Source organism: Cydia strobilella, chromosome 25, assembly GCF_947568885.1.
Source record: "Cydia strobilella chromosome 25, ilCydStro3.1, whole genome shotgun sequence".
Classification (NCBI taxonomy): Eukaryota; Metazoa; Arthropoda; class Insecta; order Lepidoptera; family Tortricidae; genus Cydia; species Cydia strobilella.
The window spans coordinates 428,065-452,238 of NC_086065.1; the positions used below are offsets into that span (position 1 = coordinate 428,065).

At 35.9% G+C, this 24,174-nt stretch overlaps 1 protein-coding gene across 2 annotated transcripts; it reads left to right on the plus strand.

Annotated features, from left to right (window-relative positions):
- The first annotated feature begins 24 nt into the window (after positions 1 to 24).
- Positions 25 to 23,151, plus strand: LOC134752950 (DAZ-associated protein 2-like). 2 transcript variants are annotated; one of them, XM_063688730.1, is made up of 6 exons: positions 25 to 201; positions 10,927 to 11,019; positions 11,405 to 11,535; positions 12,812 to 12,958; positions 13,721 to 13,842; positions 16,072 to 23,151. In XM_063688730.1, exons 1-6 carry the CDS (start codon positions 186 to 188, stop codon positions 16,079 to 16,081), a joined length of 519 nt encoding a protein of 172 aa, XP_063544800.1. In that variant the 5' UTR covers positions 25 to 185; the 3' UTR covers positions 16,082 to 23,151. The 2 variants fall into 2 exon arrangements, with proteins under 2 accessions (XP_063544800.1, XP_063544801.1); XM_063688731.1 differs by having other exon boundaries at positions 13,724 to 13,842.
- The last annotated feature ends 1,023 nt before the right edge of the window (positions 23,152 to 24,174 follow it).

A 24,174-nucleotide genomic window follows, 5' to 3' on the forward strand; every position in this document is an offset into this window, starting at 1 on the left:
AGTCGATCGATTACGGACGTGAAGTGAAGGGCACATCACTAGCGCCTCTGAATCGTTGCGAAAAATAATCGTTGAAGCGTACTGTCCGTGACTGCGTTGACTATTTTATTCGCAAATCGCAATTATTCAAGTAGTTTTACTGTTATTTCTTAACCATAACTAATACGCAATCGTTAGTTAAATAAATGGCAGACAAAAAAGGTATTTATGCACTTTATTCATTACGAATCTTGTTATTTTACTTTGCGTTGGCATATGTAACCCCATTGAGGCCTTGATTGAAATTTATACTTCCTGCGTCTCGTAATCTATTGAAAACATGAATTTGTTCTTTGTAATAAAGTATTCATCGTTCTATTGTGAAGTATTTGCACTTCTGCTGCGGTAGATCAATATTTCCCAAAATCCAAGATGGTTGACTGCTCGCACCGATTTTCTTTTATGTGGGAACGAAATATGGTTTAAATTTAGTATAATTTTACCCTAAATTGGTATCAATCGGCTGTATCTTCCATATTAGATGATATTTTGTTGGTAAAATATCTAATGATTGCCAGAAATTACAGTTACATGACGAGGGCGTAGTACAGTTTTACTGCGACTTAAAACTTGCAAATTTCTTTAAATCTGTACAGAATTCCTATAAAACTACGTCGAATATCATAAATATTTACTATTTTTACACTAAAGTAGTGGAAATGGAATATATTTGTCTGCAATTATAAATATAAAATCTTGATTATTTTACAGTTACCTACCTATCCATTGTTCTTACAAAGTTTTTTTACAATAACATTAAGTGTGCCTGATTTATGTTCAATATCTCATTATTTATGCGGCCTTGATGGTATTACAAATGCCACACAATAATTAAAAGCTTATACTTATATAAGAGATTGAAATTTGGTTTGCAAAAACCTACTCTACATATATTTTTATTTTTGAAGGCTCAGGTTTGGCTTGTCCAGCCGACTTGGTAAGCGGTTATAAGCCTCCAATGCCTAAATAATCTAGGGGGTCACAATGGTTCAAAAATAACTAACAATTTTTTTGTTACATATCAAAAATAATTTAATTATAATGATTATTACAATCTATAAATTGTATATACAGATGTCAATCACAATGAAAAAATCAACGATGATCAACTCTGGTCAATGTGGGACTCGAACCCACATCCTTGATAATAATTATTGATTATTATTTTATAATGATTATTGATTATTTTTATTTGATGATTTGGCAAAACCTGTTTGCGTTTGCCACTAAGTCCACTGTCCCTTGATTTGAAATTAGACATTCTTGTTTGAAAATCTTGTTTTTATGTACAAGTTCCACTTTATGGTACATAAAAGCATAGGTTTTAAGTGAATAATCTGATTTTGTTCAGTAAAACAGTACTGTTTCATTTTTCTTTGATAGTTACAATACCCAAACTTAAAAAAATTAAAAATTAAAATAAAATATCTTTATTTCGGAATCTTGTCCAGTAAACATAGGGTTTGTGACCTTTAGATTTGATTGGGGGGCTGTTTTCAGAACTTAACAAGTATTTTATTGCAAAAGTTTTTGGACAAAAAGTTTAAAATGCGGGGATGTTTCTGTGAAAGCACCCTGGGCATGATTATTACAAATATTTTTATTTTTTGGGAGACCTATGGTACAGTCAAGTTCATAAATATGTACATTTTTTCCCCTTATTGCAATGGATTAAGGCTAAGAAATGTATACATATTTATGAACTCGACTGTACTAAAAGTGACCGTGTTGGACCTGGACACTTTTAGAAAGAGTTCCAAACATGGCGATTGTAATTGTTTCCCATCCAGTGATTCATATGCTTGTTTGTCTCCTATATAATAAAAAAGGTAGCCTACACATTTGTAATATTAAACTTGTACTTTCATGAAAAACCCCAAAACCTTCAAAAACCATTGGTGACACCATTGCGACCCCCATTCTAAACCCTTGTTGATACTTGACCCAGCGCTCCGGGACACTCGGCGCGGGCGCGGCCTCCGGACTGCCATGTAATGATCACTAGACATTTTATTTCTTCCTTTTGACATATAGAAGACATATGATGTGCGTAACGAGTGGACGACAGTATGTGTTGATTGTAACCGCTGTGGTGGGTTGATTGCTATTATATTTTACGGGGTTAATAAAAAGAGATATTTATGTAGATATTTACATTTTTTTTGGGTCTCCGCAAGCTCAGTTCTCCATACAAACTTAGTTCCGCTCTCATTTTAAAACGACTAGCTAGATTGCTCTAAAACTTTTTACTTACAATAGGATAAGGTATATCTATGCCTGTAATTAGTTTATGTAACTTCAGATAACATAGTTAAAAAAATACAGCGAATTTAAGTTTTTTATACAAAAACTTGCTTTTGCTCTATTTCGTTTGTTTTATAAACTGGAGCTATATAAACTAATTTCAGACCTAGATATACCCCATGTCATTTTATGTGCAAAGTTTCATTACAATCCAACACGTAGTTTTAAAATGAGAGTTGAACTACGTTTCTATGGGAATGTGCAATTCGGCCGAGCTTGCCGGGGACTCTTAATAATATGATTTCTTTCATCTATGGAACCCTAAAAATTAACTTGCAGAATACAATATAAAGTTGGACGCATTTATTATATAAATCTGTGGGCAGTGGAATTCGGAATAGCAGTGATTATTTTTGCAAGTGGGTGGCGACCTCGGTCTATATCACAATCATGAGTATCATGACAGTTCAGTTTAAAGCTATTATATAATCATACAAAAGACATTAAATTTATTGACATAGGAAAATAGGGATGAAATATATTTATTCTTCATTAATTTGGGAGCTTAAAATTTTTTATCTTAAGGGAAAAATGACAAGATGCAAACTTGCGACTTTTCGGAAAACGCGATCGCTCTGAACCAACTGAACTGAGCTTACTGCAAAGGGAAGCGAACTGGAAGCGTGCGCGTTTTTCCATTCCTTCCTTTTTAGGAAACCCAAAGGGTAATAACGGGACCCTATATTACTAAGACTCCGCTGTCCGTCTGTCTGTCACCAGGGCCGTGTTGCATAATAAACTACAACTAATATTACAAGCGGAACTCCTTTTCTAATTCCACTTATTAGAAAAGCAGTTCCGCTTGTAATATTAGTTGTTGTTTATTATGCTACACGGCCCAGGCTCTATCTCATGAACCGTGATAGCTAGACTGCTGAATTATTCACAGATGATGTATGTCTGTTGCGGCTATAACAAAAAATACTAAAAAGTACGGAACCCTCGGTGGGTGTTAGTCCGACTCGCACTTGTCCGGTTTTTTTTTATTTTACACGCCTGAGGTAGGCGCATAACGACATTACAACTTATTTTTATCGCCATAACCAATTTTTGATCTGTATTTGAACAAATATGACATTTGACTCGGTTGGTATTAAAACGTAAAATAATGGTGACGATTCCAGACGATTTTCTAAGAGAAAACAATTAACAGCATCCTAACCTAACTTGGGTTTATATCATGATCTTTTTATAGAATGATTTATGCCGATGACACCATCTGTCTCAAGAGACTTAGTTTACGTATTTTTATATAACAAGTTTGGTAATAAATAAGAATATTTACGAGTGTTTCGTGGATATGAGTATCAATCAACCCGCCACGAGTTTTTGAAACCTTTTCAAGTGTTTGTGTATTTGATGTAGTTATAAATAATAGACAAGTATACAGTCGGACTAAGCTAACTCTGCATGGAATTTGCAACGCCAAAGTGTGGCAATGTCATCGTTGATGTCATATTTCTATGAACATGCCGTTTATAATGACACTACTTCACTTTGTTTTGTTCAAGTCGGTACAAAGTTGGACGGTTTTTTTATTCTTGGAAGGACCAAGGAACGAGGCTAATTGGTTGGCTGTACAGTAGATGTTTTTGGCTTGAAATGTATGGTGTAACATAAAGGTCCTTCCAGATACATACATACACACTTGATTAGGTTCTAGTTAACACTAAAACTAAAAAAATAAGTTGTGTATGAGAGTTATCCATTAGTTTTAATGGAATAACAATAATGGATATATCTCGTTGTAATTTGTTAATAAATTCTCAGTGTTTTTTGCTATTATTTAATTTTCTTTCTCGATACACATTTAGTTTCACAGCTTATTTTTTTTCATTAATTTTTTACACTTTTTTTTTAAATAATGATTGGCCATTTTTATGTCATTAATTGAACAAATGGCCAATGATTGTTCGATTCTATTGCTAGAATTTTTGCACCACTAATAGACATTAAGACAACACGATATATGTGACGTTTTCAACCAAAAGGTACCACATTGTCGCTTGTCGATAAAGTTGATTTCAAATCGAAGCTATATGGAAATAACGCCTTATCGACAACCGACAATAAGTACCCTTTTGGATGAAAATGGCACATATTTTGTTATATAATTATAAAAAACCATTATTTGAACTTGTCTTTTTGTCTGAACGATGTCCTTTTATATTTTATAACTGGTCATCTTTTCAAGTTTTGTTTTTTTTTACTTAGTATTCATAAGCTAGTAATAGGTAATGCCGGAACAAATGGTGTGGTGACGTCAACATTTTCCATTCTTTCGTAATAACGTAAAGACGTCTAATTTCACATTATTCGTTTTGATCTCATGGAATCTCAAGGATGGTTATGTATAAATTAGAATGATACAAACACACACACAAATAAATCATTTATCTATCTATCTAGAATGGTTTCCAACTTTAAATTTTTTAAGGTTTAGTCTACTGGAACAAACTCTATTTTACATTTTTGCAGATGGTTAAAACTAGGCATGACATGGCTAGTTTAACATAGAAAAAATTGACATGAAATATCATTAGTCTGATAATTAGCCTCATGCATGAAGTTTATATTTGAACGAAATATGTTTTATTCGGATGTTTGTTACCGTTATATCATGTTACAAATGCATTTCCGTTTTTAAATTACCATTTAATTACTTAAAATTATAAATAAAAAGTACAAAAATTTGCCCGCGAAAAGCTAGTGAGCGAAACGCTCGAAACGCCACGTGACGTCACGCGTTCGACAGATTAGTGTCATTAGTAGCAAACGTCAGTTGGGCCGCCCAACGTGTGACGTCATCACGCTCTGTCGAATTCGCGCCAAAAATTATGAGCGTTTCAACCGCTCAAAAATTTTCAACATTTTAAATATTTTTTAATAAAATAATGTTAAGGTTTACAAAAGTATTTTTATCATTTCCGGTGTTCCAACGATATAAATTATGAATCCAAAAATAAAAATAAATTCATGCATGGAGCTAATTATATGACCATCGATGAAAAAAATATGGTTTAAAATAAAAATGGCTTTTAGCTCCATAAAATAAAATAAAAAATATTCGACTTTTATTAATATATATCTTGAGATTCCATAATTACGCACAAAATTATATTTCAAGATTTTGTGCTAAAATAAGATTTGAACTTTACATTATTAAAACATTTTCAAATAATGTAGGGTTCACATCTTTAATATAAGACTGTGTTTATACTAACAGCATATAAACAAAACAGTTAAAATTAAAAGTTAAAAAAAGGTAAAAAGAAAAAGCTGAGTTGTTTATATCCACATTTGTGACTATTTTAAAGTAAGGTGATGGTAAAACTGACACAAAAACTTTATTTTGTCATACTTTTGTGCCAGTTTCTAGTATATGTCAGATGAATTGTAACAATAACAACTTAAGAATGCGTGTTACTATGAGTAATGTGCGTTCTTTGCTATGACCGCTACTCGTCAAACTTTTATAACTTTTGTGCCTTCAAAGATACTCATAATTTTTATAATAAACAAATACAATATTGCTTAATAAATAATTAAAATACAAACGTAGTTCTTTAAAATAAATGTGGCAAGCATTTTAAAAAGGTGATTTTAAAAAGCGATATCTTCCAAACAAATTATGCCCCTATTATTTTTGTTAAACTGATAAATAAGTAGATATATCTTGGGCAGGCTTGAATTGATTTTGTAGTTATAAAATTGTTTTAGGAGAGTTAAATTTGAACACTTCAATGTTACAAGAGGTCTCAAAATTCATGTAATCATCCAGATATTGCTTGTAACTTGTAACTAAATTCCTTTACACAATCACATTATAGCTTGAATTCATGCCACAATAAAAAGTTTGTGACCACGCCGGTCCCACGCAATAAGATAATCAGACATTAACATGCGTTTGCGCACAAAGGACTGACATAAAACCAGATTTGCATCACACATCAGACTTTGGGGCTGCATTTCAAGAATAACAATGAGTTTAGCCTTATAAATTGGGTGAAATAAGAGATATATTTATAATAAAAAGATATATGTATAATATTAATTGATTTATCGGAGACATGTTAATGATTTTACTTTTGACATTAAATTAAATTGAAATAAGAATACAATCAATAATAATATGTTTATATTTTTCTAAATCTTAATTATATTTTCTGACATGTTTCCCATAGGTCAATAGAATTTGTATTTTAATTTTAATTAACTTAAATTTTATTCTTAATTTTTTATTTTCAATTTTAATGTTTCACTGCTTTTATGAGCCATGTTGCTTGAAATAAAGTATTAATAAATAATTAATAAAAAAAAATACAACGTTGACGTTTCGTGTTTAATAATAATAATACATATTAGAAGAATATAACGTATATCCTATGTCTATATACCTTTTCAGCCTTTTCTTGGCAAACGAAAAAATTATCGTGTTCAATCTTCGAAAAAACAAAACAGAATAAACTAGAGGCAATCGTGGTCGGAAAAAATGCAAAAAGCCGACTAAAAATTAGATCAGGATCCTTATCGCGTAACAGCATTCGCCCACTCCGTTAACAACAAAAAAAAGATCCTTATCATAAACAGATAAGAGCTTACTGAATAAAGGCTGGATTAAATGAAAAGTTAAATGATTTTTAGCAATTGAAAGCTGTAGCGGTCATACAGTTGGTTGTCATTATCAGGAATGTCACAGTGTTAGCGTGTGTGAATATTATAAGGGGATGCATGAAGATTATAAATATACCTACCGAATTGTACATAAATTACATTACGTACTGTACGGGAAGTAGTCGCTAATTAACAGTTAGGATGTCCTAAAAATGTTAATGGTAATTCTCCATTGGATTCTAGAGAAGAAAAACATATCTAACTCAATTTTATCGATTCGTAAGCTATAATAAGGGATCGAACGATTAAAACATCTTTTACTAAGTGTGAAATAATTCAATTTAACTTCCCCCATAAACACATGCCCTATCGTCAAATGGCACGAACATAAGCATAATTTCCTTATAGCCTGAAGCACTTTACTTCAATTTGCATAAATATGAAGAGCCCGGCCCGGCCTTGCATGACAGGCAGATGACGATGTACAAACACTTTTTCTATAGTACATGTTTAAAATGCGAGGTCGATTTTGTGGGCCCTTTTCGTTAAAATGCGAAAGCTACAGTCAAGGGCATAAATATATATACATTCCCAAAGTTTCAAAAATATGTGGCCGCTCTTACACCTTACACAATAAAGTCGTGTTCACATATTTTTGAGCCATTTGTCTGGATCGATATTTTTGCCTTCGACTGTACTTATCTCAATTCGATGGAGCTTAGTTTTAGACACTTTGGGGTTTAACCTGTCATATTGTAATAATACACATATGGTGGTGGTCAAAAATCGTGGGATCAAACCTCGGTTGTGCTATATAGAGCAGAAAAAATTGTTCTATAAAAAATTCGGTCATACCCTTATCATACACACAAGAATAAAAGTCCTATATTGTTAGAAAAATTTAATAGTATTAACGTGAGATTATAAAAAAGTATCCATTGGAGAATTACCTTGAAACATAACTTCTGTTCCCCACTTAGTAATGTGACAGATGTTTATGATCTCCATGCATTTTGTCTGTGGCGATGTATCTGCCACAGAGTGCATGCTTAACCGAGCTTTAGAAGGACAGGGAAGAATGCCAGATACCCACTTTTACCCCCACCTAACATGACTTTTACACCTTTTTCTAGGATCCACTTGTTTTTAGTCATAACATTGTCTTTTACAGGGTACCGGATTTAGGGTTTAGAGTCCTTTCTAATTCGTGTCTTTTCCCTAAGATATAACGTTAAACTTGTCTTGCCACATAATTAGACATTATAATCAAGTATTTAATATATACATAAACGCTGGTTATAATTGTTTTTTGTGGGTTACCGTTAAATCTAACGTTATATTCTTGCTTGCTGCGGTATTTAAAAGTTAAGCTTAATTGAGTTGTTTTAAGTATATCATACGATAACCGACAGTGATGAAAGGGAATTTCCTTATAAGATACAATCAAAAGCAGATTAAGCTACACAGGCGACAGTTTAAAAATATCTGAACACTTTTGCCGTTACCTAAGTTCCCTTTCATCATTTTTGTCACGTATGAAATATTTAAACGTAGGTATAAGATAGATTTATGTTCTAAGGGGTATTACCAGGATTTTTGTGACGTTAAAAGTATTAGTAAAATAATTTTGCTGTTTAGCAGTTGTAGGCATGTTAAAATATTTTGCAGTGTATAAGCCTTTGTGTTGAGTTTTTTTTTAGTTTCGTTATCGTTAGACTAGATATAGATAGAAGCATGTTTTTCGTTTAGTAATGGTTCTGTTTCTCGCATGTCTTTGTCCTTCAGTGCACCCATCATAAGTTTTTCGCTTTTTTCGCATCGCTTTTATAGTTCGAACAGCAAAATGTATGAGTAAATATTTATATGAACTTTTTGAACAAGAAATCTTGGTACTATGTTTCGATCATTAGCTACTTGGTTAGATATAAATATGTTTTTTCAAGGAATGTTCACAACATGTATTCACGTTCGACCCTCATTTTATCGGTCGACTACTTTGAATTTTAGATAAAAATATAAAAATATTTAATATAATTTATCCAAAGTTCAGAGTTTAAATTAAATAGATATAATATAATAATGTCTTTTCTTAAAGGTTCTTTACTGTGTGATTGTTTTTTTTTTTTGTAATTTAAGACCTTTTTTTACCAAAATGATCACACTCGTTATCTCTGCACTCGGCTTGATTTAACCTTCTGATTGTATGGTCACCATCAGATATATCTGAGCTGTCGAGGTGTTCAAAAATATCTGAGCATGCACTTTAACTTCTTTATAATTGAGGCTTTGTTTAGATATTTGTGAACACGTTGGCCGCTTCGATATATTTAATAGCGCCTGTACAAAAGTACATTCAGTTCGGTATGCTGTTCGTACGAGTTTCTGAGATAACCTCGTTAAAAACCAGGCTTTTACTTCAAATAGCGCCTGATTATGCACCATTCATGCTTCCATCTCTGTTATAACTTCATATTCATCAGTTTCACGTTGTTTCTTCAGAAATGGTATTACCGAACGGCATACCTACAGGGTGAAATTTTAATCACCAGCTATACTCTCCGTGACTTCATAGGTCATACTGAACAACTTTTATTATGGCACCAATGCCAAAATCGCTAAAAAATTATGACAGTCCCATAGAAATCAGCGGCATCAGCCGGAATGTATGAAACAGCCAAATTTTTAGACCTATAATGTCACTACGCAGAGTATGACTGATGATTTAAATTTCAACATGTATAGCCAGTGTGGTCATTAAAAGAATGCATTGTAAATAAAAAAAAACAGTAGTTCAGCACCTCCAGTGTTGAGCTCAGTCTTCGGAACAGTTGATATAAATTGCACCGAAGTGTCACCTATGAGTTTTTTCAAACGTGTACTTGGTTTGAAGAAATTCTGTTATATATATTATGTATTGCGTTGTATGGGCATCGCTTGTCGTTAACAATGACGTCAGTGACGCGCGAAATGGATGGAAATGACAAAAAAAAACATAGTTTTGTTATTATTAGTACTTTGACTTTGTTTCATAGTTGTATGTGTATTTACGTCCATTTTAAGGCCACGCTAAAAACTATCTGGACCATATTTTTTATCGAATATTTACAGTTTCTATTACTACGTTTCTTGGCTTAGTTACCTCAAAATATACAATTATTCCAAATTTTGTGCACAATTTTAGCATGGCCACACAGCGACGTCAAGCGTGAATGCTCGGGCTTGGGTTTTGGCGCGCTTTGGCGCGAGAACTACCCCCAATCGCGACCGAGACGCTAAAGAGGATCTTTCTTCTAGAGATCTGTACATGGACCTGTCAACACATTTCAACATGAACAACTCTCACCCATAAACCGTGAAATTTTGATATTTCAGTGTGTTTACAATAGCTTCTATTTTGATTAATAGTGAGATTTGTCCGTGTCTTGTTGTCTAAAGGCTTCAAATGTACATCTGCATCACAATAATGCCTGATAATACGCGAGTAAAACTTGCTCAAAGACCATAAACTTGCAACATTATCTTTAACATTTTACTGCCTTCGGAGAATCATTAACATTTGACCTTATATAAATGTGATTCTTAAACCAAAACCTTTGATTTCGAAGCAAGTTTTAATCGTGATCTCTAGTAAGAAACATCCTCAATCATTCTGCCAACTAACGTGTCTAAATTTCAATAAAGGCAGTATGCAAGGCGTCGATAGCCACATAACACGTATCTGATCATTCATTTACAAATTGCATTTGGCGATTTCGAGTATCGCATACCCATTGGACAAGGGGCGCTTAAGATCCCATAACAATCTAGATGACAGCACTGAACGCAGAGAAACAACTGCATACACTCAATCGAACGGTCATTACCAATTCGCTCGCTTGCCGATGGGTCTGCGAACCGGCCCAGGATACGTGTTGGTGGGCGGTCGCGGTCGGGTGTCGTGGCGGTCGCGTGACGGAGTCGTTGTTGCAGTGACGCCGCCGCTGGGCGCGTACCCGCAGCCGCAGCCGCCGCAGGGGCCCTTCCTGCCGGCGCCGCCGCAGCACGCCGCGCAGCAATATGGAGGTAAGGTTTTTGCAACAAAAGATGAGATGGGAGAACGACATCGTAAAAATTGCTGGATGGACACCTCAAAGCCAATTCTAATAGGTCAAGTTGGAAGAGGCTATAATCTTTAAAAGGACCACAATAGAAGATAAACAAGCACTAGTCTTAACAGAAACAACTACATACAATCTAACCTTCCACAGTGAGAAGAAACTAGGCCTTCTTAGGATAGTCTGGTTTTCTCCAATTACAATTGGTTCCATAGTTACACACACACACACACGCAGTAGTCTAACACAGGTTACTAGATTTTGAGTTGACAGAGACCCCTTATAGAAAGACTTTATATTATATTTTTTTCCTGGCACTGCTTTTCATATTTCAATTTAAGAATTGTTTTTAGTGGCAGGAGGCTCTCCGTACGGCATGACCTTCGGAGGAGCCGGGGCAGGCGCTGGAGGCGCCGTGTACGCCCCGCCCCCGTATGATCAGCTCCAACATCACCAGATCCCAGCTCTGACCCAGCAGCTACCGGTATGTAGTCCCGTGACCTGCATGACTTGCCATACCGCCTGCCGCCATACTCATTTCTTTAGTCTTCAATAAATACGGTAAAATAACCTTAAACATTTGACGATCTTTTAGTGAAAGCCTTTGTTTTATCCCTTTTCGTAAAATACTGTTCCTTTTTCTTTAAGAATTAAATATATCTAATCTATATCTGCATATTTTTCTCGTCATTGAAGTAAAAAGCTGAGTATATGACTCTGGCATAAATGCCTATTTTACGATGATAGAACTCTCGCTCGATACGCTCGGTCTGAAAAATTGCCTCATATAAAATGGGTTACCTTATGTCCTTGTATAATTGAATACCTGTGTAATGTTTCTTCAGGCTTTCGTGTGAACACTTTTGCCATATAATAATAGTAACTTTGTTTTGTATTTGCTTTTTTACATTGACGCTATCAGATAAACATACTTTCACGTTTTAAGCAATTATAAATTAGTTACACTTGGTAATTGGCAGTTACGTAACTTGCAGAGAATGGCGGATGAAATGTTATAAATAGGTCGTTATATAATCTTAGTAACTTATGTATTTACAAAGATAGATATAACTCCGTAATAGATGGATACAGTCTAAGGAAAAAACGTGCCTCGAAAATCACGAAAATTTGATTCTCGATCAGATGGCGCCACTAGTTTTGGCCAACTCTCGTATAGAGGGCGTTGACGGTTTCGTTTGTTATTTATAATTTTAACGCATACCAGTGAAAGAACATGGGTCAAAATCATATAAAAATAATTAATACAAATAAAAAAATCATTTATCCATATTTAAATATATTTTAACGTATTTTTATAAATCTTCATTTTCAGTTTTAAAGTATGTCGATAGATGGCAGTGAATTTACAGTGGTCACAAAATTTACTATGACAGTACCGCTCTATCTTATTATATCCTCATTGGTATTTATTTGGACTTGCACAATACATGAACGTAGTTGACCTAAATAATTATTGTTTAGGAAGTTTTTAAGTTCAAAAAAATATTGTTTAGGAAGTTTTTAAGTTCAAGAAATCAAAACTGGGTTAACAACCCACGAATTATGTTCGTTCCAACTGACTTTTGTTTCTGAATAAACAAGAATTTTTTTTTTTTCAAATATTAAACCTGGGGCTCGAACACTCCAAGATGGAACGCAAACGATTGCAGCGACATTGGTTTTAAGTTATGCACGTTTATGCTTACCATTGCATAATGCTAGTGTATCCCAAGGTTTTTACAAGCTTCGTCTTGTTACAGCAAATGTATAGCCCGGCGGCGGCGATGTACGCAGCGGCAGCCGGCTACCCCGGCTACATCGGCTACAGCGGCTACCCCGTGCAATACTACCCGTACTACCCGATGCAACCCTCTATTCAGCCTCTACGTCCGACCATCATGATCCCGGTAAGATACCCCACACTACCCGGCTACTCATACATCGAAGTACACAGCAGGCTACATCGGCTACCCTGCCTGAAAACTCACCTCTTCAACCAATGTGTCCTGCCCACCATGACATACGGTGCCGAGACATGGACGCTCACTAAGGAGGCTGAGCATAAAATCCGAGTGGCACAGAGCCATGGAGCGCGCCATGCTCGGTACCAAGCTTCAAGATCGAGTAAGGAATGTCGAGATACGTCGCCGCGCCAAGGTGCAAGACGTTGGTTTCGCCATTACTAAACTAAAATGGAGTTGGGCGGGACATGTTGCTAGGCAGAGTGGACTAAAATGTTAACGGAATGGTGGCCGCTTTCGAATGAAAGAAGCCCCTGGCGTCTGTTGGCTCGTTGGGTGGACGACATCCGGAAGATTGCGGGTCACTTCTGGATGAGATTAGCTCGGGACCGGGACAAGTGGCGTACTGGAAGAGAGGCCTATGCTCAGCAGTGGGCGAGAAAAGGCTGATATGATGATGATGATGATGTGTAATACTACCCGTACTACCCGATACGTCCAACCTCTACGTCTGACCATCACGATCCCACCACCACGTAAGACCACGTAAATAAAGTGATAACTGAGCGTACAGGATGCCCGGAGCCACGGCTTCCGTCCGGCGGTTTCCAACCGAGAGCAATGGTCTTTTTGGAATTTTCATCTGTGTGTAATTACTAATTAATGAATAAAAATGTGTCTGCCTACTAAGTAGTGGTCTGGTTGCAGCAGAACGGTTTCGAGGCCGGCGGGCGGTTCGAGGGGCTCGCGCAGACGCTGCTGCCCCCCGCGCCGCCCAACGTGCCCCCCTCCCCCGCACATCTCGCCGCGTTACAACCCCATCAAGTTCTGTAAGTATACCTCCAGGTATAGGGAACAGGACCACAATGTGTTACCCGGCAAGTCTAATTATACACGGAAGGCCGTTTGATCATTTTTGTCATCCCGCATAGTGGTACATAAAATTGTAAAAGATTATAGAGGGCGCCCCTGTAGGCCTAAGCACATGATTGGCGCGACAGTATCTTGCAAATTATAGAGGGCGCCCCTGTAGGCCTAGCACATGATTGGCGCGACAGTATCTCGCAAATTATAGAGGGCGCCCCTGTAGGCCTAGCACATGATTGGCGCGACAGTATCTCGCAAATTATAGAGGGCGCCCCTGTAGGCCTAGCACATGATTGGCGCGACAGTATCACGCAAATTATAGAGGGCGCCCCTGTAGGCCTAGCACATGATTGGCGCGACAGTATCTCGCAAATTATAGAAGGCGCCCCTGTAGGCCTAGCACATGATTGGCGCGACAGTATCTCGCAAATTATAGAGGGCGCCCCTATAGGCCTAGCAACATACCTGTCTTTTTCTAACTGTATTAATTAAACAGGGACGTGTAGTCTATCTCGCCGCGAGATACTGTCGCGCCAATCATGTGCTAGCCCGGCTGAGCTTCAACAGGCAACACACGATGCAAACATCCATACACCCATCTCTTTCTGCCACATAAGTGCGGCCTTTACGCTTGTCGTTTGACATTTGACGTTTGGCAATGACATAAATAATGGATATCTTACTTTAAAATAGATAAATTTGACCATAGTACTACGTATCTCATCAATAATTGTACATCATCAAATAAGTTATGTATTAAGAGATACAGTACCGGCCAATAATATATCACCTCCATGTTTTAACGGTATCTTCTTCTCGCTGTGCCATATCCTCAGCGGATGTCGGCGACCATCTTACGGAACTTGGTTCTATCCTGTGCCAGTCTAGACAAACTGGCAGTGTCATTAATATTGGACCAGCTTTTAATGTTGTCTATCCAGGTTAGCTTTCTCCTTCCTCTGCTCCTTTTGCCGTCGATTTTCCCTTCCAAGATGTTACGAATTATGTTATACTTGTCGTGTCTATAGATATGTCCAAAATATGAGGTTTTCCTTGTCTTTACGGTGGTCAAAAGTTCAAGTTTTTTGTTCATTCTATTCAGAACTTCAATGTTTGAAACTTTGTCTCTCCAGGAAATTTTTTACATTCTTCGGTATAACCACATTTCGAATGCATTGATCTTAACCTCCATAGTCTTATTAATGGTCCACCCTTCGACACCATAGAGAAATATCGACAGCACGTAGCATTTGACCATTTAACAGTATAACTTTTTTTATATATTTGTGAGTGACTTCAACCTCACTGCTTTAGGTAGTCTAGTAGTATTCCTTCGTACGGGCGATGAGAAAAATTGATCTCATTTTTAGGGTTCCGTACCTCAAAAGGAAAAAACGGAACCCTTATAGGATCACTCGTGCGTCTGTCTGTCTGTCTGTCTGTTTGTCCGTCTGTCCGTCCGTCTGTCACAGCCTATTTTCTCCGAAACTACTCGACCAATTAAGTTGAAATTTGGTATACATATGTACGTTTGTGACCCAAAGACGGACATGTAACGAAAACAAATGAATTTTAAACATGGGGGCCACTTTTAGGGGGTAAATAAAAAAATTAAAAAATAAAGTTTTTTAGTGTGTTATATATCGTGTTATATATCAAATGAAAAAGCTCGTTGTGAGAATCTCAAATTTTTTTTTTATAATTTTAGGATAAATAATTTAGAAGTTATTCAAGAAAATAGGCAAAAAATGACCATTCCCCCCCTTTATCTCCGAAACTACTGGGCCTAAAATTTTGAAAAAAATAAACAAAATAGATATTTACCTATAGATTACAGGAAAACCTATTAGAAATCGCAGTCAAGCGTGAGTCGGACTTAATTACTTAGTTTTTGATCCGACCCCTACGGGTTTTTTAAAGACATTTCACTCACGTTTCACATGAAAAATACATTGTTTAAATTGTGTAATATACGGAACCCTTGGAACGCGAGTCCGACTCGCACTTGGCCGGTTTTTTCATAGAGGTATTGTTAACTTCATTTTTTTACTAGAGGTCTTTTTTTAGTAATATGCTGAGTATCCTATTGTAATTCACAGTATTTCATCGCCTGTTAAACGAAAAGTACAGTCTGCTATAAAAGCTTGTATCAAAATTGTTTTTTTTTTGACAAAAAACCTGTTTACTTCCAGGTGGCGTTAGTTTGTTCTCGCAGCCGTCGACCGGTGAAACCAATATATCAACAATATAGCTCCGTCTCACTCGTATACTGACACTGCTCAATCATCATCATCAGTTCAGCAACACTTAGAAAAAAGAAGAACTGGTAAACATTTTTCATTGATAGTTATTCGTGACGATCACAAAACATGTACGAACATGTACAGACAACAACAGAAAAGAAGAAATCATCAAGTGTGCATCACGAAAGTGTGCGTTGTCAGTTTGTATTTTGTAGTCGTGTCAATATCTAATATTATTTCACCTAATTTCTTTGCAATAGATAACGAAATTCAATATTTATGGTATGATACTCCCAGATAAATATCATTCAGATGAAGAGACACTTTCAAATATCGCCGCTATACTTACTCAACCTCGTATCTGCAACACTCATTTGATGACAAAAACCGTATTCCGAATGAAAGTTAGATTCCTATTATTGTTAGAATTTGATTATTGTGCTTATAATTTTGTTTTTGACGATGCAAAATGCTGATTCAGCCAACAAGTAGGTATGTATAATTTTTATGTAACTACCATTAGGTAATCGCACTTTATGCGCATGCGTGCTTTAGAAATAGTATTAATTTCGTGTAAGATAAAATGTAGATTTTTGACGATGCAAAAGCGATCCAACAGATCCTACTTGAATAAATTGATTTTTATCTTTATCTTATCTTTAAAGAAAAGCGATATTTCCATCAAATGATTGTTGCAGATATGAGGGGTTAGTATAGCAACGATATGTGTCCAAAGAATTAGGCGTTTAAAATGGCCATGATATTGACATAATCTGCCGTATAGAAGTCAATTTGAGATCTGTCACTTTACTAATTTTAATAGACTTAAGAGGATAGGGGACGATCGATTCTCAAACGTAGTCCTCATTTTTCTCCCTGGATATTGACATTATGGTTTTTTTTCTACACAATGTGATGTATTTGAATCATATAGTTGGTCAAGCAAATCTTGTCAGTAAATAAGAACAAAAAAAACTACACATCCCCTTCTTCTGAATGCCAGCAACTCCGTCTACGCCCGAAATGAGACAGTCCCTTGACAAACTATAGCTATGCCCGTTTTTTTTCGGTTTTTACTTTATTATAAGAGTTAGGGGCTTTTAAATATTTGTATGAAACCTGTTTTTCGCTCTTAACTTTTATAATAATTAAACAAATCTAACGGTCGGGCATAGCTATAATTAAAATACATCAAACTGTGTAAAAAAATCAATAATGAAAATCCAGAGAGGAAAATGGGGAATACATTTGTATGGAAAACCGGTTTTGAGGCGGTAGTCCCCTTTCGTCTTAAAAATCTAAGATTTTTGACCCTAGGCGATGTTTGAGTCTTTACGCGGGCCAATATTAGGACTTGCGGGTCAAGTTCGAAATGTCTTGGTCTACTTAAACCTAAAACGTTAGTTTTTGTCTTAAATTTCATTAAGGGTCCCCGGCAAGCTCAGCCGAATTGTACCTTCCCATACAAACGGAATTCCGCTCTCATTTTAAAACTACGTGTTGGATTGTAATTAAACTTTGCACATACAATGACATGAGGTATATCTAGGTCTGAAATTAGTTTATATAGCTCCAGTTTATAAAACAAACGAAAAAGAGAAAAAACAAGTTTTGTATGGTATACTTAAATTCGCTGTTTTTTTTAAACTATGGTATCTGAAGCTACATAAACTAATTACAGACAGATATACCTTATCCTATTGTAAGTACAAAGTTTCAGAACAATCTAGCTAGTCGTTTTAAAATGAGAGTGGACTACGTTTGTATGGAGAACCGAGCTTGCCGGAGACCCTTAAATGATGTCAATAGAAATTGTTATGACTGCAGCAATCTCTAAAACGAATGTCTAGTACGGATTCCGTTTCTAATGTTAGCAAAGCGGTGGTAGTATAAAAACTTAAAAATTCCTCTTATGAGGAAAATCAGTATATTTCACTAGAATACTAAGGTGAGGTATACGAGTGATATTTGACGAAAAGCAATTAAAATGAGATATTTTCTTAAGCAAAGACCTCGAAGATATCAGTAAGAATAATTTAAATGTAAAGTCAGCCGCTAGAAATGAGAAAAGTTAAATAAAGTGTCGGCAACATGCAGATGGCACCTCTGGAGCAAGCGTTCATAGGCACGGTGATCACATACTTTCCGAAGAGCTTAGTGCTAGTTTTCCATTGTAGTGGCATAATAAGTAACCGGGACTAAAGGGTCAGTAGGGAATATTACGCAATATTTATAATATAATCGTTCTCGGGGCCGGATTTATAGGTCTGGAGGCCCCGGGGCAACAAAGGAGTGGATACCCCTGGCCCCTGGTGGGGGCCCGGGAGGCTCAGGCCAGTAGCTCCCTCCCCTAAACCCGGCCCCGGTCGTCCTGTGTGGAGGAAGAGGACAAGGAGAGCCGACCCCAGATAATGGGAAAAGGCTTAGGTAGAAGAAGAGAATATTACGCAAAACTCTGTGTAGGGGGCGCCACTAGCATAAACAGTAAACAAACCGCCTTGATGCATCAATGTCATATTTATTCTTAACAAATAATACTGAGTAAACTTGTCAAAAAACAGTACCATCGCCCACACTCTTTAACTGTCCATAGATGGACTGTCTTTTTCACCTCAGCAGCTCGAACAAGCCTACTTTCGTCACTCCCTGGAGTGAGGAAAGTGCGACTTTCCTCACTCCAGGGAGTGAAACAATGTAGCTTTTTAATTTAGTGAAGGCCATGAACTTCATACTTTTATAACATTTTTTTTTATGGTATGGTACGGTACGGTACGGTACGTTACGGTACGGTAAAATAAAATTAACACTCGCAAGAAAAACCAACTTTCCTCTCTTGTTGCACAAATAACTATTGTAATAAAGTCCACTGTTGTACAGAAGTGTTACTGTTTGTATATTTAAGTTACTCTATCACAGTTTGTGCTAGTGCTGCACTCTGGCGGTAGAACATTGCAGTAATATTCCCTATTAGAAATCACCTTTATCGACAAATATCTATGTTGCCTCTGCCTGAATGCTGCACATTTTTTTTTTTTTTTTATTATAAACTGATCGGCGATTGGCCCTAGTCACACCTGATGGAAGGTGAAGACAGGGCCTAAGATGGAGCTCACCGGTTCAGTAACAGCCTATTCACTCTTGGAAGTAAAAAAAAATCATGAATTTTATTTCTATGGCTGGCTTTACAACTATGTAACTATATTTAAAAGATATATTTATATATTCGAAAGTCGGTCGGTCGGTGGTCATCTGTGACGTCCGTGATATTTGCCGGCGGTTGACATTTTGACAGGTCAAAATTGACAGAATTTGTAGTCAAAGATGTTTATTATTCAATTTCAGTGACAATGTAAAGGTACCATCAAGCTGGTCTGATGGCGACCGAAGGTAATAAAAATATTATTAAAAATCTAATTTGATAAAGTTTGAGCTCGTAGAATCGTCTCAATTAATAGTAGTTGAGTGTTTAAAGAAAATTACAGTCAGGGATATAGCTTGTAAGTATCCAAAATGAAAATTTTGACAAGAATTAACTGTATACAAATCATTTTTAAAATCATCAAATGAAATATTCTAATCTAAAGGTTTTTATATTGTTGTGAAATGAATTTGCTCAGATCGGTTAAAACCGATTGTAAAATTTTTATGTTCCTGGCGTCTATAGACTATAGATGCTTACCATAAGGCCGTACGCTTGTTTGCTACGTATGAAGATAACTGTAGATCAAAACAAATTATTATATTTATTATATATACTAAAATATTATAGAAATCAAAATTATGAACTTAAAAAAAACTGTATGAAATGTCAACCGCCGGTAGTCTTAAGACAAAACAATTCGGTTATACAGGGTGGAAAAAAATAATGGGCCCTGGAGGGAAAGTGCCTTAAAACCTTAAATTAGCTTTACTCAAAGGAAACATTCTTTTATTTTTTTAAATAAACAGCTTTCTCTCCAGGGCCCATTAATTTCTCCCACACTGTATATTTGTCTGTGATGCCTTTCGCTATGTCATAGTGTTTGCTGAAACGTCAACGCACATGTGACACGCTCATAATGTGGAACTATGAACTTTGAAATGAAAGTCGGAGCAACAATGGAAAGTTTAAATAATTTGAAATCCTGATTGATGTATTTGTTAAAACAACGAGTGAATTTGATGAAATAATATAGTGTACGCAAAAAATAACTAAATTAAATTATTTTCAAAATTGGTTCGCTGGGGTAAGATATGAGGATATCACGTATCATTTGTGGTATATCGTACAAAAAATAAATTGGCCATATCGTGTCTGGAGAAGCCAAAACCTGGTATGTTTTGAAAATTATTTATGTTTTAATAAAAAAATGGCTGAAATATGTGGTATATTTTTAGAATCGCCTCAAAAAACCCACATATTACCACACACGATAGGTTTAAAAAAAAAAAAAAAAAATACTCAGCACCCCTCCTAAGGGATTTTTTTTAAGAACTGCGTGTCAAAAATGTTTTGACCTCTAGTATGCGTGTGCCAAATGGCTAAACTGTACATCGATTTGCCGTTTTTCTTTGAAATTGGGCTCGTACGGCTTCCGCTAATTGATCAAAATGAAATCTAGTTAATCTAGAAGGATCTATAAGTGAACACTATGACATAGTGATCAAGTGTGCCGTTAGGCGATTCTAGTATTACTGGGACTATAGTCAGGGCGCTGTCGTGTCAACTTTAGGTACAGTACAGTACAACGACACCAGAGAAGTTAATTGAGAGCACAGAATCTCCAGTTTAAGTAACGCGGGTCACGATTTGTTACGATGTTGTTTTGACTTGTTAGATCATTTTCACAAAAGCATTTTTTCTGAGTAGCGAAAAAAATAAACATTTTAATACGCTACATGAAAAAAGACGAATAAAGAAATTTGCGATCGTGAAAAACCGCAGTGAGAAAAATCGCTACTCAGAAAAAATGAGTTTGTGAAAATTATCTAACAAATCGTTGTTTTTCATAATGAAAGTGTTAATTTATGTCTAGATCGTGACTAGTGTTATTTTTTTTTAAGGAATGCCAATACTACGTTGATGCTATTTTTGTAGATGGCGCTATTTATTGTGTATTTTAACTTTGTGTGTATGATATCTGTCTTTTAACTGATAATTACAAATATTGTCTTCGGTTACCGCGATAGTTACTCATGAAATAAAACTATGAAAACGGATTATATCGCGTATATTGAATCTGGCAGTCACCCGTTGACCACGAACGCTGTAAAGAGTTCGAAACGTCGGGATGTATTATAAATTCAATATCCGCGATATAATCCGTTTTCATAGTTTTATTTCATGATAATTACAACTTGAAAACGTAAGTTCTGAACTAGTTTAACACTGTAACAGGCACAAAACTAAATTGAAAGCATAATAAAATATTGGAAAAAGCGCCAAAGGAAAGACGGAATAAAATAAATAAATTTCTTGCCATTGTATAAACCAAAATTAATATTAGATTTAGTTTAGAAAACTGTCAAGAAATCTCAAATATTCATAGTTATAATCCAGTGAAAAAACTACAATAGTTAATTGTATTTCCAAAAGTAAAAATTCGCCTGATTTTGACAGCTGTCAATAACGTTGACAGATGTCAAAGAAGTTGACACAGACAGCGCGTGTAGGTATATAATTGAAAGTAAAATAATACGGTTGTGCGTGACGTGAGTGAAAGAGAGAGAGAGAATGGTAATTTGTTCTGGTTTGTTGAATTTGACAACTGTCAAGAATGTTGTGTAAAAAAACGTGTTTCTTGTTATTGTGAACTTAAACGCAAATTTACAAGAATTAAGTAAAAAAGAAAGGTTTAGAAATAACAAAGTAAAATCTTGAAATGAAATGATTTTAAGTGTTAGTTTTTGTCTAAATAATGAGACGCATGTTTTTACATACATTATGTACAGTTGAGGACTGTCGTTTCAAAAGGGCTTATTTTTGTATGGTGTTTATAGAGAAATAAGCCCTTTTGAAAAGACTCCTCAGTTGTCATTTACGGATATTATTGTATGAAGTGTAACTTTGGATGAAATCGCGTCTGACTGTACTTGGGTCTTGAAAGCAATTTAAACGAGTTTTTGTTTAAATTGGTTGTTTCGCGTTTTTGCCACAAGTGGTCCAATCAAAAGTTCATGTGCTATTTTGGAAAAACTTATTATTTACTATCAGCAACGAGTATGTGACACCTCTGAAGTTGCTCACGTCTGTAAGTTGTCGGTATTGCTTTACAGGCACCTTATGCTCATTTGCCACAATCGAGGAATAAAAATATTTTTCCTTTATAAAAAAAATAGTGGACAATTTTACACAAATTAACCTTGTCCCACAGCGAGCTGTGCAAGTGTTATTTTAAACGTCATGATTTCATAGAAGTTAGACGTTTAAATTAACACTTTCACAGTCTGTGCTGTCAGAATCGCTGCCGAGTTAGCTTGGTCGGACTCTAAATACTAATACCTAGTTGGTTTATAAAAACCGAACGTCTTTTTGATTGGACTACGTTGACCGGGCTACGAGCGCGTGAATGAATCTCGATTAAGGGGCCTTTATGTTTACGTTTAAGTCACACGGGTCTATTATTGACATAATAAAACAAATGCAATGAATTTGTGGTCTATTGGGAATAGGTCACTGAACGCCATTGACATTTACGAGTATAATGGTCTGTAGCTCAACATTTGAAGCCACTATAGTTGTCAAAAAGAATCTAATTTCTAGAGAGACGGTATAATTTCTATAATATTGAGTACAGGGTGCGTAGCCAAGAGACAATTGTCACTGTCGCACTAATATTAAAGAGTGATAGAGAGACAAAGCGTTTCGTTGTCGTAGCGCAAGAGATCGTCACCTTGGCTAGGCACCCGGGCGTCGAATTATATTGTAAATACTGTACTTCCGGACAGTACGACATTTCCATAAGGCGAATCACACATTGACGCCGAATCTGCGGCAAGCGGAGCAACAGATCTTAAGGGGCCCACAGACTATCAGTCCGCCGGACGATATCGGCCTGTCAGTTGTTCGGAACTGTCAAATTTTTGTTCTAACTGACAGGCCGATATCGTCCGGCGGACTGATAGTCAGTAGGCCCCTTTAGAAAGCTCAATATATCGCTCCGTTCGTCCCAGCAGATTGCGTGTGATGTGTATATCGCTTAAAATACAATGAAATTAAATAAACCTATTTTCATTAGACTTAACAGTGAAGTAAAATGTTAAAATATATTATATATTTCGCATATGACACGTTTTGAATGGCAATGCAGGTCGCAGGTTCGATCTTAAGATACGCATTTTTATAAAAAAAATGTTGGAGTCCGTCTGAGCTAACTGTGCACCGACTTGAACAGAACAAAGTGAGGGAGTGTCATTTTAAACTTTCATAAAAAATTAACATTGTCACACTATGTCATAACAAGAGCCATGCAGAGTTAGCTTGGTCCGTCTACATTACACAATGTTTAACCATTCGTTACGTTGAAAAGCTAAAAAAAAAACTATAGTTGTCATATATGCAGTCAAAGTAACCTTGAAGCTTTCAAGGACGACTTTTACTCTCTAAGTTGTTGGCGTGTGACTGACAGTTTAGTAAGAAGATTAAATCGGTCGAAGGATTAACTATTGTGTAGTTTTTTAACAGAGGTATATTCAGGTAATTCCAATTATTTCAGAAGTTTGGGTACTGAAAATTTCCCATAGCATCTTGTTACTTTTACAGTCCATTTTCGGAATAACCCGATAGTCTTGACTTATTCGGAATTACCCGAATTCACCTAATATCTTGTCACAAAGTCATTTGTGAAATATAATATTTACGGGAATCACATGAAATGGTAGATTGTAATTTTGAATAATTACTTTTACATTATTTCTGTGTCGTATGTTGACTTGAAACTGTTCTTGTGTGGATTAAATTTCAAGCGTACTCAGTGCTGTTTACGTACTTCGTAGTAATTGATTACATAGATCTATATAACTAACTATATACTAACTAACCAGCATGTATCACCTCTATAGCCTGCTAAGTCC

What these genes read in the sequence shown, in the direction of transcription:
- LOC134752950 (XM_063688730.1), top strand. An exon ending in CTCTGACCCAGCAGCTACCG is followed by an intron (nt 11,536 to 12,811) that starts GTATGTAGTCCC and finishes GTCTTGTTACAG; the next exon opens with CAAATGTATAGCCCGGCGGC. An exon ending in GTCCGACCATCATGATCCCG is followed by an intron (nt 12,959 to 13,720) that starts GTAAGATACCCC and finishes GTCTGGTTGCAG; the next exon opens with CAGAACGGTTTCGAGGCCGG.